This window comes from Canis lupus, chromosome 14, assembly GCF_011100685.1.
Source record: "Canis lupus familiaris isolate Mischka breed German Shepherd chromosome 14, alternate assembly UU_Cfam_GSD_1.0, whole genome shotgun sequence".
Classification (NCBI taxonomy): domain Eukaryota; kingdom Metazoa; phylum Chordata; class Mammalia; order Carnivora; family Canidae; genus Canis; species Canis lupus.
In genome coordinates this window covers 30,873,031-30,892,388 of record NC_049235.1, presented here as the reverse complement: position 1 = coordinate 30,892,388, position 19,358 = coordinate 30,873,031, and the positions used below count along the sequence as shown (strand labels likewise).

The 19,358-nt window shown below is 34.4% G+C and overlaps 1 protein-coding gene across 1 annotated transcript in view; it reads left to right on the top strand.

Moving 5' to 3' along the window:
• The window catches only part of CRPPA (CDP-L-ribitol pyrophosphorylase A), a 292,641-nt gene that overhangs the window by 144,482 nt on the left and 128,801 nt on the right, over positions 1-19,358 (top strand). The window contains exons 8-9 of the mRNA XM_038556990.1: positions 12,271-12,363; positions 12,843-12,935. Coding sequence (XP_038412918.1) covers positions 12,271-12,363; positions 12,843-12,935 — 186 coding nt within the window. The remainder of the gene's footprint in view (positions 1-12,270; positions 12,364-12,842; positions 12,936-19,358) is intronic.

Genomic DNA, 19,358 nt, shown 5'->3' with positions numbered 1-19,358 from the left:
GGTAAACATGTTTGGGAGGAAAGTCTCTATAAAAGCTGAAAAGAGGTTCTGTTTGGAGGGTAGGTTATAATTTCTATCCTTCATCAGTAGATTTTGATGAATATATATTGACTAGTTGTCTTATGTTAATTAAAGTGAGATCTAGTTTTTGGGCTTATTTACTGTGATTTCACTTCACTTTATTGATTTTTTTGGTTCCAAATATAGGGTACATGTTTTTAAAATATTTTATACTTTAAATTATTGTGTCTCCAAAAATGAGTTTGGAGATGTATTTTCTTTCAACTATTTGCATACAGTATAACTCTATTTTTTAACACTATAAAGTAGTTTATTCTATTGTTCTGGTGGCTTTAGCTAAATAATAACTCCAGGTTTTTTGTTGTTCCAGGGAAACTGAACCGAATATATCCATTTGAGCTTGTGGTCCCAATAAACTATCCATGGCATCTTGTTGCCAAAGCCTGGAAGTACTTGCCTGCTTAAGTTCAAATCTCTTTCTCTTAGATTGATATTCTATCATTTCAGTGACTGTTTGCTGCTTGTGAGTCAAAGTCGTCACAGCTTGACCAGTTATTTGATCTCTTTCACAGTCTATACTGAACCTTTGACTTGCTATGTTTTCTCTCATAGTCAAATATATCTTGCTCATTTCTTAAAATTCTGTAGTTTTCCCTTTTTCATTCATCATTCTGTTTAATTATATTTCCACCTCTACTAGGCAGCTTTAGATTTCGTTTGACGCTCGGTTTAATACTACTCTTTTCATGAAGTTGTCCCCATTTTTCTGGTTCTTGGACTACCTAAACTACTCATCAGCAGTGGTGTCATTGTGCATGTTCTGTCTTTTATTGTTATGATCTTATACCCATCTCTTTCACCATTTCTTTTATCACTGATCCTTGCACCAGACTGTATATATGGTGAGAGTCCGTGTACATCAATGCAGTTAATGGTGATAGGATGATGAACAAGCAAGCTTCTGGAAAACCTCTCCACCTGGATGTCAGCCAAATATATTTCTGGAGATAAAGAGGTAGCTGCTGAGAATCCATCAGTCATGTGAACTGTTGAGAGGAGCTTAAAACACAAAGTAAACCCAAGAAGTTGTAATTGATTTCCCAGCCAGAAGACAACTATTTTCACAAAAGAAGGGAAGGGAAGGGCAAAGAGCAGATGTTGGAGAGATGAAATGAAATGGAGTCAGCAAGAGTGATGAAGTTGAAGTTGGTGTCCAGTGGCCTTCCGTCAGGAAAGGAGAGAGAGTGGGTGTGTGATAAAGAAATGAACTATGCAGAGGGGACTCTGAAATGGGGTGAAGAAATAGGTCCATAAGCAACACTTGAAGGTTTGTTTTTTAGAATCTAAAATAGGATTCTATATCAAGTTACAAATCTACCTTTATTTTCTGGACAACAGCTTAAAAAATACCCTGAAGTGTTCACACCCTTCTGAAATAAGCTACATGATAGTATTTTAGTTACTTTTGCCTAAAATTTAATTTGTCTTTAATATTACGAAAGCATTTTGAACTTATACACTAAATAATGTATAATCAGTAGCTTACTAATATACGATTTGTAATGAAAAATTGTATGAGATGGAAATTATATTTTCTGCATAAATATGGAATTATATTTCTTGCTAGGGAGGAAAATACTTTTTTTTTTTTTTTTGCTTACTATGTAGGATTTGAACAATTACAGTGGTAGCATTTGGATTGTACAAGTGTTGGTATAGTATTAAATATACCCTGAAAATTAATCTAGTGGGTAGTCCTCTGTGATAGAACATGTGAAATCACTAAGCTGCTCATACATGATTGTAGCTGATAATGGTTTCTTATGGTGTATTTCCTATCTAATTTAAAATTAAAGACAGTATAAAAGCAAGATATAGAGTTTATTGAGCTGAAAATCTGAGTTTTAATATATACTTCCTCTTATCTACTCATTTTGGTTATAGACTTGTCACATTTTTGTTATGATAAAAATATTAAAATGCTTGATATAAAGCAATTTTAGTATTTCCCTTGTAGAAAGAATGACCATAGTAAAGCTTTAAAGTTGCTAGAATATTACTGCTTTTGGTATCAGTTATTGATTCACAAATAAATGCTGAATACCCAAAACTAAAACTCTCCATCTAATGCAGGCTTTTGCAATAGCTATGCTTTTGACTTACTGTATAGATAATTTTTTATCTTAGGGGTTGGCTGGTAGTGTGCATCGTAGAATATTTGTTGGCATCCCTGTCCTCTATCCACTAGGTGCCAGTAGTAGTTTCCTATCCCAAATGTGACAATTGAAAATGTGTCCTGACATTGCTGACTTTCCTCTGGGAACAAAGTTGCCCAGAGTTACAAACTGCTAATACAACGTGTTACGTTTCATAAATGCTCAAATTTTGCAGTGGTTTGGGAGTAAAGCCATATATATTGTATTTATAATTTCTAATGAATGTATAGCTAAATGTAATGAACTATAGTCTTTAGTAGACTATTTTAATTATCTATAAAACTGATTTAAAACTTCTTGTTGGTGTTGGTTCTATTTAAATCTATGGTATTTTGACTAGAATATAACTTGTACATACTTCATTGGTGCATAATTATATAGAAAATGGGCTCTAATTATTCTTCTGTATGTGTCTGTATTACTTAGAAAAAGTTAAATTTTGTAAAAGTAAATTAGATACTATAAATTTGGTTAAGAATTTGGAAAAATACCAGTTGAAGTAATTCTTTAATTTTACTCATGTATATTTGCCATAGTGATAGATTTAATCAATATATGCGTAATTTATTGTAGATGATACGGAAAGGCATGGCTTCAGTAAAATAAAAATTAAATTTTTATTTAAGTTAAAATTTAACTTTAAGTTAAATTTTATTCAGTAGAATAAAGTTAAAATTGTCTTCTGATCGCTAGCTAGATGGAAGCAGATTCTTGAGTAAATATATCTACTGAAAATGACAGTGGGCTTTTAAAGTGGGTTTAAATCCTCCAACTTCTTGCCACTTCCAAGTGGGTTCCCTGAACCAGTTTTAGCAAACTCAGCAGGAATCTTGTTGGAAATGCAGATTCTCTATCTCCAACGTACATCTAATGGAATAAAAGTCTATTTTTAACAAGATTCCTGGGGATTCTTAAGCATATTGAAATAGGAGAAACATAAGTCTAAATTTGGTTTCATCTTCCCTGTATGATGTAAGCTCCTCAAGGACAGAAACTTTGTGTAGTTCATTGCTGATCTCTGTGTACAATCTAGAGTCCAGCTCAGAACCCTCAATGAATACTTACTGGTTGAATGAATGAAATGCTAATCCATCAATGGATAGGATACTCTCTTCTTGCTTTTTATATTTTTAATTAAGACAGAAGATTTCTTTATGTCATCTTGCTAGTTCTCTACTTCCAAATGTTTTATGCATTACCAGGAAAAAAATAAAGAGGTCATATTGGTCATATTACTCCATATACCCTTTGAAGATTTTTTTTTGTCATTTACAGAATGACAAAATGGGTAATATAGGATATGCCTGCCAGAAAATATTTGAGAGCTAAAGCCAGTAATTTATTACAAAATTGTCCATTACTTCTATAAAGTATAGCATTCTGTAGTGAAACTCTATGGGAAGATAAGCCTGAGCAGATATGCATTTGGTAGCTTCACCTTTTTTATAGACACAATATCCAACTTTGAATGTATAATTTATATGATAAAATGGGAGCCTTGAATTTGTTGTGGTAGTGCTCAGGTTTGTAAGGATTGAGGTCTGTATATTCTGTTCCTTAGAGTTTTGCATCTGATCCATAATGGCCTTCAAAGGGAATTTTAATAGAGGGGAATGTATAAAGATGGATTTTTATTAAGGGGATATTACCACAGTAATCACTTATACTACCATTACCAAATCCTCAGCATGTATTGAATGCAATGTCTCAAAACTCTTGACTGTTTTCCAGGATAAGAATCTAAGAATCTGCATTAAAGAACTTCTCTTAGATACTTGGTTCCCTGTCCAGGCCCCTGGAAAATGATCTAAGTTAGGAGATTTTGTATGGCAGCAGTTAAACTTCTTGGTACTCAAATGACTTCATCCAGATGAGGTGTTTCTCTTGAGCTGACTTTGGAATCTGTAGTACCATTCTCTCTGAGTAAAGGTCTTGTGATTTTCATGATGAGGTAATAGTCACCTGGAGTAAACTGACACCCATTATATTGTGGAGGTTAAGAATATGGACCTGAGGATCCAGTAGACCTTAATCTGAATCTCAGGCAGGTTATTTAATTCTGTGCCTCAGTTTTCTTAACACAACATGAGGATAATGATTTTATATATATATATACACACACACACACATATATATATATATATGTATGTATATATATATGTAGTGATCACTATATATATGTAGTGATTTCAAAAAGTTAATTGAAGTATTTAGCATCGATTCTTAAAAATGGTAAAACCTCAAATGTAAGGTATAAAATGTGAAGCAGTAATAGAGGTGTGGTGATGTGTTAAAGTGCCATTTAAAAGTGGAAGTTAAATGAGGAGTGGAACAGGCGTAGCAAACATTAAATATAGCACTATGTGCAGGGATGGTTATTAGTACTTTAAATGTATTCAAGCAAACAGATGAATGACATGACTGCACGCATACTAGACTTTAGACTTCCAGAACAGTAATTATTGGGGAAAGTCCTGGGACTCAGGAATAGAGGCAATGCCCATTGCATTATGTAGCATTGCAAATGGATCCTAAGGGCTAATATTAGAATCTAATCTTTGTGCAGTGTGGCTTTTAAGTTGCATAAGCAAGGGAGTACCAGCTCTTCCCCTGGTATGATACGGTTTTGGGCTCAAACGTCATTGTGACATGGCTGAACCATGGTTCTAGTACTGTACTGCCTGTCCAGCATTTAGGACCAAGAGAAAGTCAAGACTTTGGTATATCCAACGGGCTAGGGTCTGAGTCTTTGGTGATAGCTTGTGAGGTAGAGGGCTTGTTGGTTTGATGTACCAGCTCACTGTTTATGTTTGGAGGTCCATAGCTTACCTAACAGGGCAGAATGGTAATCAGGTTCATTTAGCACCTCAAAAGTACACTAAGATTTATTGCCTTAAAGCTATGGCCTATAGCTTTTTCCCTCTGAAGCTTCTCCGGAAGCTCACCTATAGGGAAGAAGTTCTGGAAAAGTTAATCCTTAACTCTCATATATTAATTTAATTAACCTATCAATTCTGAAGTATTTATTTTACTGATAAGTAAACTGAGCCACACTGGACTTAAGTAATTTCACAAAGTCACTCAGAAAGCTGGTTGCAGAGCTAGATTCAGAGCCAGGGAGCTTGGCTCCAGAGGCCGTGCTCTTAACTACAAAAAGAGCTTTAAAGCTGAATGTTAAAAAATGGTAAATGCTCAGTGCTAGGAGGAGAAAACCTTCACAAAAGCCTAAAAATAACCATGAAGTAAAGATTTGTTGGCATTTCAAAAGTAGAAAAGAATGAATACTTGTTAAAGGAGCTTCTCAGGTGAAGATACTAAAAATGGAGGAGAGGATCTGGGCTGTTAACCTCTGAGGGTCCAGGCACAACTCTCATAGACCAGAGACGACTCCACTGATAAATCCACAGAGTGATGAATCGATGGGCCAGTCTCAGCCTTCACTTGGCACCAGTCATAGTTGGCCGAAGATACTTTCAAAGTGTGGATTTACAGTATAGAAAGATACTTGTTCCTCAGCTTCATTGAGATGTAATTGACAAATAAAAATTACATATAAAACTATATATGTTAGGATATACATGTACACTTTGAAATGACCACCATGGTCAAAGTAATTAACATATCCATCACTTCACATAATTATTGTTTTTTGAGTTGGTTTTTATTTTTTTTTGGCTGTTGGCAGAACTTTCCATCTATCCTCTTAGTAAATTTCAGGTATATGATGCAATATTGTTAATTATGGTCACCATGCTGTGCATTAGATCTCCAGAACTTACTCATCTTGCATGACTGAAACTTTGTATTCTTAGACCAACATGTCCCATATTTCCTACCTCACAGCCCCTGGGAACCACGAGATTTAGAATTGTAACTATTGTCTGCAGAGTGCAAAGTGCATCTTGCTCTGATTTGCTTGTTTATGCCCACATTATTGCCATTGTTTGGATGGGAGGGAGGTGAGAAGTTAATGGAATCAGATTCAGAGATGATCCAGCCAACATGTTCTGTAAAAAGAAGATTGACTTTTCAGAAACACATTTTTGAACCTCTGACTCATTGGACTTGAACCAAAGTCTTTCAGCCTTAGTTAAGCCTTAACTCTTCTTGTAATGGAAAACATTTTTTGACAACCCATCGCCCTTTCTAATAGCCATGCTTTACATAGTACTTTTAGTATGCAGATGGTTGCACATTTAGTTAATAGTAAATCTTTTCTAAATTCTTAATTGTCATGATGTAAGGGAAGTACCAAATTTTTTTTTAATTTTTATTTTTTGGTATACTTCTTTAATTTTACTGAACACACTGGAAGGTTGTTTTAAATTTTAAATGTTCTTTGAACCAAAATATTTAGAGAACAAGTTGTTGTTCTAGCCAGCAGATTGTTCCATTTGTTGTGTAGGAGTGTGGAAACATTAAGAATGACAGCATAAGATGATACCATAGAGTATTTGCATAAACAACCTAATAGCATTGTCTAATGTGGTCTTTGTTTATTAGAGGTGTCCAAAACTCCTTTGCTATATTTAGGTAAATCTAAGTTTTTTATTTTTGTTTTGGTTTTTTAACTCAAGCATGGAAAATATTTTCTGGTTGGGAAAAAAGGAGTATGACAAAAATTACACTTAACTGAAAACAGTTCTTAAGAGTGACAATTTCAGGAGGAAATTAATTGCAGTGTTTTTGTTTTTTGAAGGTGATAACTTCTTATCACACTAGTATTTAGTACTTTTTGTAAGAATACTATGAGTGTGTTTCTGTCTTAGTTTGTAGGCCTTCATTGAGGAATGAGTATCTTTTTTTTTTTTTTTTTTTTTTTTTTTTTTTTTTTTTTTTTAAATTTTTATTTATTTATGATAGTCACAGAGAGACAGAGAGAGAGGCAGAGACACAGGCAGAGGGAGAAGCAGGCTCCATGCACCGCGAGCCCGACGTGGGATTCGATCCCGGGTCTCCAGGATCGCGCCCTGGGCCAAAGGCAGGCGCCAAACCGCTGCGCCACCCAGGGATCCCGGAATGAGTATCTTTTAATTGAAGTTTTAATTCATGAAATAACAGTAGAACAAATATATTTTATTAATAATAACAGAAGTTAACATTCGCTGGGTAACTTGCTGCCATATATCTATGTATTGCATTCTAGCAGCTAATGTTGTATTTAATAACTGTTAATAATTAAGTTTAAGAAACAAAGCTCTAATAAGGGAACAAGTACATATTGAAGTCAGTGTGGGCTGAAGCCATCACAGGCAACAAAGTGTCCAGTGTCTGTGATAATAGAAGAAAGTGGCCTTAAAGAATATTTGTGTTGATAAGTAGAATTGATGGTTAGGATTTGAATAGAATATAAGTGGATTAAGGAGGAATTTAATGAAAATTTCACAATTTGAGCTTTAATCTAAACACGTATATATAATTGTATGTTTTTATATGTTCTTAATTGAAAAAATGAAGCTCAATTTTAGGAAAATTAATCTTGAAATACTCTTGATATTTAGTGAATACTTTTTAAAAATTAATTTATTTTTAAAAGATTTTTTACTTATTTATTTATTCATGGAGACAGAGAGAGACAGACAGAGACACAGGCAGAGGGAGAAGCAGGCTCCACGCAGGGAGCCTGATGTGGGACTCGATCCCGGGTCTCCAGAATCACACCCCTGGCCGCAGGTGGTGCTAAACCGCTGAACCACTGGGGCTGCCCCCCCACTTTTTTTTAAAGAACATGTAATACACAAGTGCTATAGACTGAATGTGTTCTCCCATACAATTTATATGCTGAAATCCTAATCCCCGTATGGTGGTGTTAGGAGGTGGGGCCTTTGGAAGATGATTAGGTCAAGAGAATGGAGCTTTCATGAAGGTGTTAGTTCTCTTACTAAAGAGATCCCCATGAGCTTCTCTGCTTCTGCCATCATTTGATGACATAGCAGGAAGACTTGTTTTTGAGCCACAAAGGTGGCCCTTGACAGTAGCTGAATCTACCCGAACCTTGATCTGGCCCATCATGTCTTCTAATCCCCACCCATGGATCTACAAGACTTTGTTATTGGGCAAGTGGTGATTAACCAGATAATTATCAAATTTTAACTGAGGGCAAAGAAGTTGACCAGCTGAAATGAAGGCCAGGGAAAAGTCAGAGAAAATCCTTTAAATCTTTCTGGTATAGGAGCAGAGGCAAGGAAAATTTTCAGTGCCCACCATTTTTTTTTTTTTTAACTCTGCAACGTGTGAAAAAAGTAGGAAACTCTACAATTAATACTAAAAAATAATCACAGCACATGCAAATCAAGTTTTTAAAATAAGAAAGAAACACTAAGGCTCTCCCTGCCCCAAAAATAGTCTCTCTCTCTCTTTTTTTTGTCCTGTAGAATTCAGTAAAACTTTGAATTCAAGAAGGTCAAAAGCAAACAGTTGTCAGAGGAAGCAAAGTTATGAGCAACATTATTTTAGAAGTGCTTTGCAGATGAGGAATAGAATACAACTGATACTAGGTTATTATAGTGGGAAATTTGAGATAATTACAGTGTGTTCTAAGTAAAAATTAAAAGGGGATACATGTGAATGATAATAAAGGCATCCAACATATGGATAATGCTTACTCTGAAAGCTAGAAGGAAATTTTCTTGAAATGACTGATGCTGTAAGATCTAATGGGTATATCTGTAGGAAAAATTGAGGAATAACAATTGCCACATCAGCGTGTGCTGATTTTGATTAGGGTTTCAAATTTCCTCATAAAGAACCCTTTAGAGGGACCTAAAGTGCCAAAAAAAATCAAAACTTACAGAAAAGAAGAATACTCTGTCTGACCTCTTGCATTTCAACAACATTCACTATCCAAATACAATGAAGCTTTGCCTATTAACTTGGAGGGGAATGCGAGTGGAATCCAAGAATATGACCACCAGCCACACAGGCAGTTGTAAAGATGATAGGGGAAAAATAAAATACAATGTCTACATGTATCATTAAAACTCCGATGTTGAGGTCTACCAGGTAACATAACGAATGAAGAATAGGTGAACGATAAATGGAGTAGAAGTATCCATTGCTTGGAAATGGTGGAACAGTGATTACAAAGATATGAGGAAGAGAATGAGCCAAACTTTTATTCCCAAACAAGCTCTACTTTGAGTCTAAAAGCAAAATTTCAAGGAATGTAAGAATGTTGAGGCTTTTGTTAAAAAAAAAAAAATCAACTAAACAAACTACTTGCAGATAAAGTTCATCACATGAAGAAGTAAATTAAAATGAAGAACTAGAAATGGAGAAATTATGTGTTAAAAGTCAGCATTTTGGCATGTACATACATCTACATTGTGGGTATTATGGTCCTAGAATAGAATGTGAATCTAATAAATCTTGTCAGAGTAAAAACAGTATGATTGACAAGAACAAGGCTTGAGGTGAAAGTTTAAGTGTAGTATTTGTTTTCCTCTATAGAGGGAGGTCACCAAATACTGACAAATGAAATGTGAGGCCATTAAAAATCCGGTGTCTTAATCCTCTTCATGCTACCTTCTCTTAAAGTTTAGAAGCTTAGTGCTCTGGGAGTGACAAATGATCTCAAGCTTAGCAGCATCTTCAGGTTTACCTTTTCAGTTTTCTTTCCTAACTAGTTAAAAAACAAAACTGCATGTCATCTCATTTGAATATATTACTGCCTTTGTTTCAGTATCCTTTTGTCTTACCATCTTATTGCGTATATTAATAAGGAGTTGTTGGAATGATGCTTATCTAATGTTTAAGGGTAATTGTTACTAGGTAGGGCTATTTTTGGGTTTTTTTTTTTAACCTTCTTTTCCAAGTTGTTGGTTTTAAGAACATAAACCATTTTTCTTGAAATGACTTTTTTCTTTTAATAAAAAGAACTGTTGTATGTTTAAAATACCTAGTTGTTAAGCATTTGCTAGTGACAAAAACATGTTTCTGTGTGCAAGGATCCCATACCCTGTCCTTAAGAATTTTATCTATTTCAGTGCTTAAAAAGCTAAATATCTCCCATGTTCTCATCTTAGATTTTATTTCTGTATACGCAAAAGAAAATTTTAAATTGTTATTCTTTAAAGCTCAAATTTCACTCACATTTGTTAAGATCTGATGATGTGATTGTCTTATTTTGTATCTGTTGTGTCAAATTTGGCAGGATCTGAGGAATTACGTGATACGTGCATCTAGATGCAGTGGGGTGCATTAAAGAAGAATCTTGATATTGGGGAGCACTTGCCTTAGGAACTGTGGGCAAACCAGCCCATCTTCCTGTTACAAAAGAGACATTGTCTTTATTATTCTGGAATGTCAAGCAGATCTGCCTCAGGGAGAGAGATGACTGTACCTTTATTTTCTGGAACATAAGCAAATTTACTACAGGAAGAGACATACCTATCTTTGCAAATCTGCGTGCTATGCAAACATCTTTGAAGAGTCAATCTGGAGTAAATTATCTATTAATGCCTTTGAAAATGTTTGGGTATATGAGAAACCCCTGGAAAATTGTCTCCCTGTAATATCTAGAAGATGTGATTCCTTGAACAAACTTAATGTTGTATAATGAAATCCAGTTTCTTCTCTATTCTACTATCAATATAGAGCTGATGCATATGGAACTGTTTTATTAATTTTTTAATGTTCTCTCAGAACTTTGTACTCAATAAGAACTTTAAACTGAAAAAAGTCTTCAAGTTTATGAGCCAACTGATTCCTAGCAATGACTTCAAAACCTCTACTTCTCCTTCTCTAATATTTTGTAAAAATTACAAAGAGCTAAGATGAATCCTGCTTACTATGTAATGCTCATAGAAGTACAGGATTTAATGTTTGACTAAGAGGCAAGCTTTCTATTTTAGAATTGTAGATTTTAAAGAGTTCTACATGTAAAGCCAGTATTAACCGCTGGAATGTGACTTTCTGGGGAATTACAATAGCATAGATAAAACACTTGTTGAGTCATTAAATTTTTATTCATACAAATACAAGAAAAAGATGGAAGTTAATTAGAATATTGAGCTGTATGAAATAAAAATGTCATTAGGAAAATTTTTCTTTTTTAGATTGTATTTATTTGAGAGAGAGAGTGTGCATGTGCACAAGAAGGGGGCAGAGGGGGAGAGGGAGAGGGAGAAAGAACCTGAAATACATTCCCTGCTGAGTGGAGAGCCCCCATGCAGACTCCATCTCATGACCCTGAGATCCTGAGCTGAAATTGAGTTGGACGCTTAACAATTGGAACCACCCAGGCACCCTCATTGGGAAAATTTTTGTAATGTATGTGCTATTCTAAATCTAGTCTGGGGGATCCCTGGGTGGCGCAGCAGTTTAGCACCTGCCTTTGGCCCAGGGAGCGATCCTGGAGACCCGGGATCGAATCCCACGTCGGGCTCCCGGTGCATGGAGCCTGCTTCTCCCTCTGCCTATGTCTCTGCCTCTGTGTGTGTGTGTGTGACTATCATAAATAAATAAAAATTAAAAAAAATAAATCTAGTCTGGGACCACCTCTAGTAATCTCTTCACCTCTTGGTTTCTTATCATTGTCCTAGTTCAAGTTTTATTTCTCTCCTACTTGCACTATTATAATAATCTCTTACTGCTTTTCCTGCTTCAAGTCTTTCCAGGTTTAGTTAAATCTATGTAACTGTAGAATTTTGAATGTTTCCAGAATCATCCAACAACCTCTGTCTAACCATCCTTTTAATAATCCAGCATTTTCTGCAATACATCCTTTGAATAAGAAAAAACAGGTACTTGGTTGTTCCTGCATATATCCTGTACCTTTTCTTATCTAAAACTATTTCCTTTAGCTGTATCTGTGTTTTTCAAAATAGTATCCATTAGTCATGTACTGGTTCAAATGTCTTTTTCTTGGTAGCTTCGTTAACTTTAGCCTGAATTATTTTGTTTTTATATATGGTCTGTGGCTTTATGTGTCTCTAGCAGTTTGTGCTCTTTTGTAACAGTCGTTTAGGTTCTGGTATGGTCTTTCCATCTAGTTTATAAGCTCCTTTTTCTTCTATTTTTTTTTTCCTCCTAGCATGTAAAAGTCACGTCTGGAGCTCTGTGTCCTGCTGGCAGAGATCTTGAGCAAATCATCTTAGAGCAATGCTACAGTTATGTATGTGTGAATGTAAGTAGTGAATTTAAATGACTGAACATACTTGAGAATTAGTATAAATGTAGTGTGGAAGAGAATTTTTTTTCTTGATTCTTAATTATTTGGATTTAAGTTTTTGATAGATGAGTTGTGTTATTCAATATGTATCTGGAAATTTTTTAACTTTTGAAGTGAGAAAATAATACTTTATAATAAGCTAGTTTCCATAATGAGAAGAGGGTGGGATTTCTTTAGACAGCATTTTTATTTACCTGGTATGAAGCAGATAAGGTGGAACGATTGAATTAATGAATAGTTCAAATTTTAATAGATATGACCTTATGTGGGTATCCTTTAAAGTGGTTCAAAAAGTAAAAACTAAATAAGCTGGATAAATATTTTGGGTGCTCATGTAAAAGCTTTCTGTTTTTTTCCCTTTAATTTTTAATTATCCTTGAACTAACTTTTAAATCATTTAAGATTTTTTTGATCTTTATTTTTTGGTCTTTCAGGTTATGTCCCCTGATTTTGAGAAAACCAGGAGATTACTGAATATGCTTGAAGAGAGTAATCTTTCCATTTTATATCCTGTTGTTGTTATTTCAGTAAGTGAATTGATGCAGATTTTTTTTTTTTAATTAAAGTTAGTTAACATAAGTGTAGTATTGGTTTCAGGAGTAGAATTTAATGCCCTCCTTAATGCCCCTTCCCTTACTTGCCTCCCCTTCATCAACTCTCAGTTCTTTATAATTAAGAGTCTTTTATGGTTTACCTCCCTCTCTGTTTTTATCTTATTTTTTCCTTCCCTTCCCCTGTGTTCATCTGTTTTGTTTCTTAAATTACTCATATGAATGAAATCGTATGATATTTGTCTTTCTCTGAGTGACTCACTTTGCTTAGCATTATACTCTATTGCTCTGTCCACGTTGTTGCAAATGGCAACATGTCCTTTTTTTAAATATTTTATTTATTTATTCATGAGAGACACACAGAATGAGAGAGAGAGGCAGAGACACAGGCAGAGGAAGAAGCAGGCTCCATGCAGGGAGCCCGATGTGGGACTCAATCCCCGGTCTCCAGGATCAGGCCCTGGGCTGAAGGCAGCACTAAACCACTTGAGCCACCCGGGCTGCCCCAATATGTCCTTATTTTTTATTCGAGGGAGAGGATGGTGGAGCAGAGGGAGAGAGAAAATCTTAAGGAGACTCTATGCCGAGTGGAGCCCAGTGTGGGGCTTGATCGCAAAACCCTGAGATCGTGACCTGAGCTGAAATAAAGAGTCAGATGCCTAACCAAATGAGCTACCCAGGTGCCCCTCATTCTTTTTGATGGCTTAGTATCCTTCCATTTGTGTGTGTGTGTGTGTGTGTGTGTGTGTGTGTGCGTGTGTATAGCACATCTTCTTTACCAATGCAGATTTAACTCTCTTCAAGCTTAGGCTTCCTTCCTTGAAATTCAACTTTTTATTCATTGTTGAGAATATTCATCGAGCCTAGAAAAAGAAACTCTTCTCTATGCATTCTTGAACCTGCTTTCTTGCTATGACTTCTATGACTGTTTTCCCTTGTTAATGCAAGTATTTGTTTGAATTGACAAGTTTAGGAAAAAAAATAATCTAGCAACCAGTTTCATTTCTTTTTCTTCATTACAATTGCAAAGTTTACTGCTGAGCTACTTGTTTGGATAATATAAAAGAGCTTTATTAGCATGTTAGCAGAATGCCATTGGAAAAGAAATCCCAAAGTTAAAAAAAGAGGGAAAATATGTGGAAGAAAATGGACTGTTTGATTGTTTCATCTTCTCTGTCACATGGACAGCAAAAGTAGAATGAGAAACACATGAAAGAGAATTCCCCAAAGAATGGCCCATGAAAATTTTGAAGAGACGTTTCCTGTGAAAGACTAAAAGTACATGTTTAATATAGTATTTGCTTAATTGGCCTATTAAACTGCAAAGAAGAGGGGGATCTCAGCACAACCTGGAAGGAATAAAATCAAGCTAGTTGAGGAGAGTCTGTAGTCAGTCTGTGACATTTTGCTGTGGGAAAGGGTTCCAAAAGTGAAGTTTCAAAACAGTAATTGCCTTGTTTCTAAAGCTCAAGCCCATCCTGATAGTGTCATAATTTAATTCTTGTTAAGATATTAATACTGAAAGAAAAGATGATTTGTACTACAAATAAGTTGGAAATCTAGCATTGCAAGTATAAACAAATTAGCAATTGGGGGAGATTGATTTCACTGGACTATTGTGTTTGGTTATATACCCTAAAGATAAGTTGCATGGATGCTGCTAATTATGGAAACTCAAATTCTACAAATGACTGATTTTAACAAAGAGGCAGGTGTCTTTTATTGGGGTGTTTTGGGGAACACTATGGAATATACTTGATGCTGGAAGACTCTAAGTCTCTGTAGGGTACAAGTAGGCTAAAAATTCTGTGTATGGCTCTCTATTCCTTCCTCTACATTAACTAGCTTAGAAATATCATTCTATGTTCCTAGGTAATATTCTAAAATTTCATATATCAATATCATGAAGGGAGCAAGCACTTTATTAAACTTCCTTGGTCAAGTCACTTGCCTTCCTAAAGCTTGCTTTCTGCATTTTAGAAATGAGGCTAATAACTCTACTTCTTATATCATTGTAAGAATTAAAATGAATGAATGGAAGCATAAACGCATAATGCAGTTGCTGTCTCTTTGGCAGGCATGCAAGGCTGAATTTAACATCCTAGCTCCTTCTCTTTCCAGTTTGGATAAGATGATTCAAAGGTCACTACCAATGCTCTAATCTGATTCTTGAGTTTGAATCATACATGTTTCAACATTCTTTTAGGTACTTTAGCTTGAGTACTTCATTATCTTCTCACAGGTACTATATTGGATCTACCACAAAAGCACATATCCCATGAGCTGACTTTTTTAGTGGCAGTAGTTGTCGTAGGCAACCAGGTGAGAATCTGTGTCATCTATGTTTTCTATTTATCTTTTGCCTCTGCCTTTCACTGTCAAACATGCATGCCTGGGTACATACACATACAGATTTAAAACAGTTCTACTTCATCTCTGTTGTATCTCAGCCTCTGTTCTTGGTATTTTTTCCATAAATATTTGAATTTAACTTTCTGTTTATTCCTGTTGAGTTCTACTCTTCTATGTATCCCAGTAAGAACCAGAGGGTTTTTTTTTTTTTCCAAAGATTTTATTTATTTATTCATAGAGACAGAGAGGCAGAGACACAGGCAGAGGGAGAAGCAGGCATCATACAGAGAGCCTGACGTGGGACTCGATCCAGGGTCTCCGGGATCACGCCCTGGGCTGCAGGCGGCACCAAACCACTGCACCACCGGGGCTGCCCGAGCCAGAGTTTTTAAAAATTATGTATGTATGTATGTATGTATGTATATATGTATTTCTAGTATTCTTTATTAAACTAAGAAAAAGACAGGTAATCCTCTCATTAGGTAGTAAATGTCTCTCAGAACTACTTTGAGGAGAGTAATACTAAAAGTCTGTATACTATAAACATTGTTAAATGTTTACTTTAGAGAGTTGTTACTACTCCATGAGTAATATTAGTTCACCCATTATTTTCTCATTGTGTACATAGACTCAGTATAGGAGTATTTAAAGTTATTATTAATTTAATAGGAAAATGTCATTAGAACACATCTGGAATCTGTATCCTTAGGATACAGAGGATGACTGAATCATGGAAAAGGTAGAATAAAGAATGCTGCCTTCTTGATTTGAGAGGCAAGTGAATTTGTCTGAAATTTTCATTGGTCCTGTAAATGATTATAAAAGGCTTCATTCTATTTCTTTTTGTTAGTACTTTCCCCCAAAAGGCTAAAAGACCATTTCAAGTGTTCCTATAACTTAATATTGGACAGATTTAATATTTAATATTAATATAATTAATATCTAATTAATTTTATATTTTAATACTTAATACGTTAAACATGAATATTTATAATATTTATTAATATAATATATTAATATAATAACTTTAATATTTCCAAAATTAGTTGTGTATAAAATATTATAATTGCAGAATACATAAAATAAAAGACTTAAACTTTGAGTGTAAATATCTGGGACATAATTTGCACATTATTAAGTGGAAAAATACATATGTACATAAAATGGGGTTGTAAGTGTGTATATATATATGTAATTGGAAAGATGTTGCAATATGCAGCTCATAGACTATGGGTGTACCTATCAGACTTTTATCTGAATTACTTTGCTGGAAGATTAAGTCATACTATGGGAGGGTTTTGTTTTGTTTTGTTTTGTTTTTTTGATAAGGCTTTTGTTAAACAATTCTAAATTTTGAGAATGTTCAAAGAAGACTTTGTTTATTTGCTTTCTTGTGCAAGTAGGTTTTATTTACCAGAAAATAAATCTAAAATGACATCAAGGTCATGGAAGAATATATCGATTTTTGTTTTGGAGTTATGTGATTCAGTAGTTATTGAATGCATGTATTGTAAATGTTTATTTTATTTTATTTTTTTATTTTTTATTTTTTTGTAAATGTTTAAAGAGCTATTTTGTCTTGGCTGAAATGTAGTACAATGGTTCTATTTTTTATGTGAGGGTGTATCAATTTCTAGTTTCAGTTCATCTGAACAGAGGAAGGATTAGTAGGAATCAGGCAGATGAGAAGTAAAATATGGTTAATTAGGTATTTGTGAGGGTTTTTTCAACTGAGAGACTGGTTAGGGTGGTTATTTGCATTGCTACCATGTTTCACTCTACAAGGACAGATTTTTAGAAGAAACGGGGCTGAAGTTAAGCTGGGGCATCTGGCAAAAACAACACTTTAAAGGGCCAAAAATTGGTGTCCGCCTGCCATGATGGTGAAGCCCACATTTTGTCTCTTACATTCTCAAGGAGCTATAGAAAAGTATTTTGGAATTCAGTATTGTTATTTAGTAGTCATTTAAAAAGTACATGTGCCTTCAACCTCATCTGGAATGTTTATCCCTTGGAGGGAGCTAAGTACTGAAGGAGTGACCAGTTAGTGTCATTGGATTCTTGGTACACAGGTATTTAGCATCATTAGATTTATTTCAGGGTGTTGATTGTTGAAAGATCAACTTCTCCTTGGATTTTATGAAACTTAAATGTGTTAGGAAATACTGACTTTAGGACGTTTCATTTGTCTAAAATGAACCGACAGGTAGAATTCTACTACTTTAAGTTCTACTTAAGAGCAGGACGCCTGGGTGGCTCAGCAGTTGAGCATCTGCCTTTAGCTTAGGGCTTGATCCCAGTCCCAGGATTGAGGTCTACGTCTGACTCCCTGTGAGGAGCCTGCTTCTCCCTCTGCCTGTGTCTCTGCCTCTCTCTCTGTGTCTCTCATGAATAAATAAATAAAATCTGTAAAAAAAAATCTACTTAAGAAGAAACAAAATTTCACCATGAAAAGTAGAAAAAATAATTAGGACTTTATCTTAAAATAACTAAGCTTTTATCAAAATAATTTTATCTTTATGAAAAAGAAACATTTTTGCTTAATCTTGTGAACATTATATGATAAATTGTGACATCCTTCATTTCAAGTGATCATTTTTACAAATAATATTTGTGAATATCTTTAGTTTTGTTAAAATAGATTTTATTGATACACAGTTCAGAATTCTCTTTGGCATACATCCAATAGGTCATTACTCTTATTTATTTTAAGTAGTCTAATTTAGTCAAGTTCTCATTTATTGATGGTGCTGATTAGGATTTAAAGAGTTTGCCAATGTTAAATTGATCAATTTAATAAAATCCAAAGTTTTGGTAAATGTAACTTAATTTTATTGTAACTATATTAAATCATCAGAATTCAAACTTCTGTAATCAGCTGGAGACTGATAATGTTAACTATCTGGGCTAAAATAGATGCTGTTCTTAAAGTGGACAGGTATAGTTGCATGGGATCAATTTACAAATTTTTATTTCTCATTGAATCTACATCTACTTTAGGATGACATTTTTTATGCTTCGTGGCTTTTAACTGTAAACCTTTGGAAACACGTAATCGGATAATAAGCATGTCCTGTACTAGGAAAATGCTCCTAACTTGAAAGAAAAAAAAAAAAGTTGTTTTTTTTTTTATTAGAGACTGATTAGCATAAAGGAATTTCAAAAATGTAGATTCTTTCCTATATCTTTTAACAAGAAAAACCTTATAAACATGAAAACTAATGCTTTCTTTTGTTAAGTTGAATTATGAAGGAGCTCTGTTTTGAGAGCCTTTTTCAAATGTCATTTCTGGTACTGTTTTATCTATCATTATAAGTTATCAGGAAAGGTGTTTATCTGGAGTAGACTAAAATTACTGTTAGCCTTGCAGTTACCAGTGGGGGGATATACAGCTAGTACCTTTTTCAGATTGCAGCTCTCAAAAGGATTATCTGAAAATTTTCGTGGAATCACATGATACAATAGTTGTCAACATGGGACATGTTCATTTCTTTATTTTCTACTCCTTTCATTTGTTTTTGTTCACTATTTAATTAATGATGAGTAAATACTTAGAAAAATAAAGTAATATATTAAAATATTAAAGTAATAAAAGGTAAATTCATAGTTTCTGATCTAAAAATCAAAAACTCTGCCCACCAAAGAAAATAGGCTTTTACCTAAATTAACAAGACTCAAAAGTTTTAAGAACCTGAATTTAGTCTACGTTTTTTTGCTTAGAAATTAATGATCAGGGAGCTATTTTTTTTTTCCAGCAAAGGAGAAGAGAATTTCAGGAAGCAAATAACTATTGCTGTTTTCTAGCCAGGATTATAATAAAACCAATTGTAAAACTTTCAAAAAATTCCTTCCCAGGTGCAGAAAGTAAAGGAAAGATTTTAATTTATTTGGATCTGGCAAGGTTTGCACAAAACATCCTTTCCTACTATTAATAATTGAGATAATGGACAGTTTATTCTTACTTAAAGCTCATTTTCTCAGTGTGCAAAGCTGTTTCATATAATAGACCCCAATGAAATATTTAATTTTTAAAAGCAGAAAGAAATT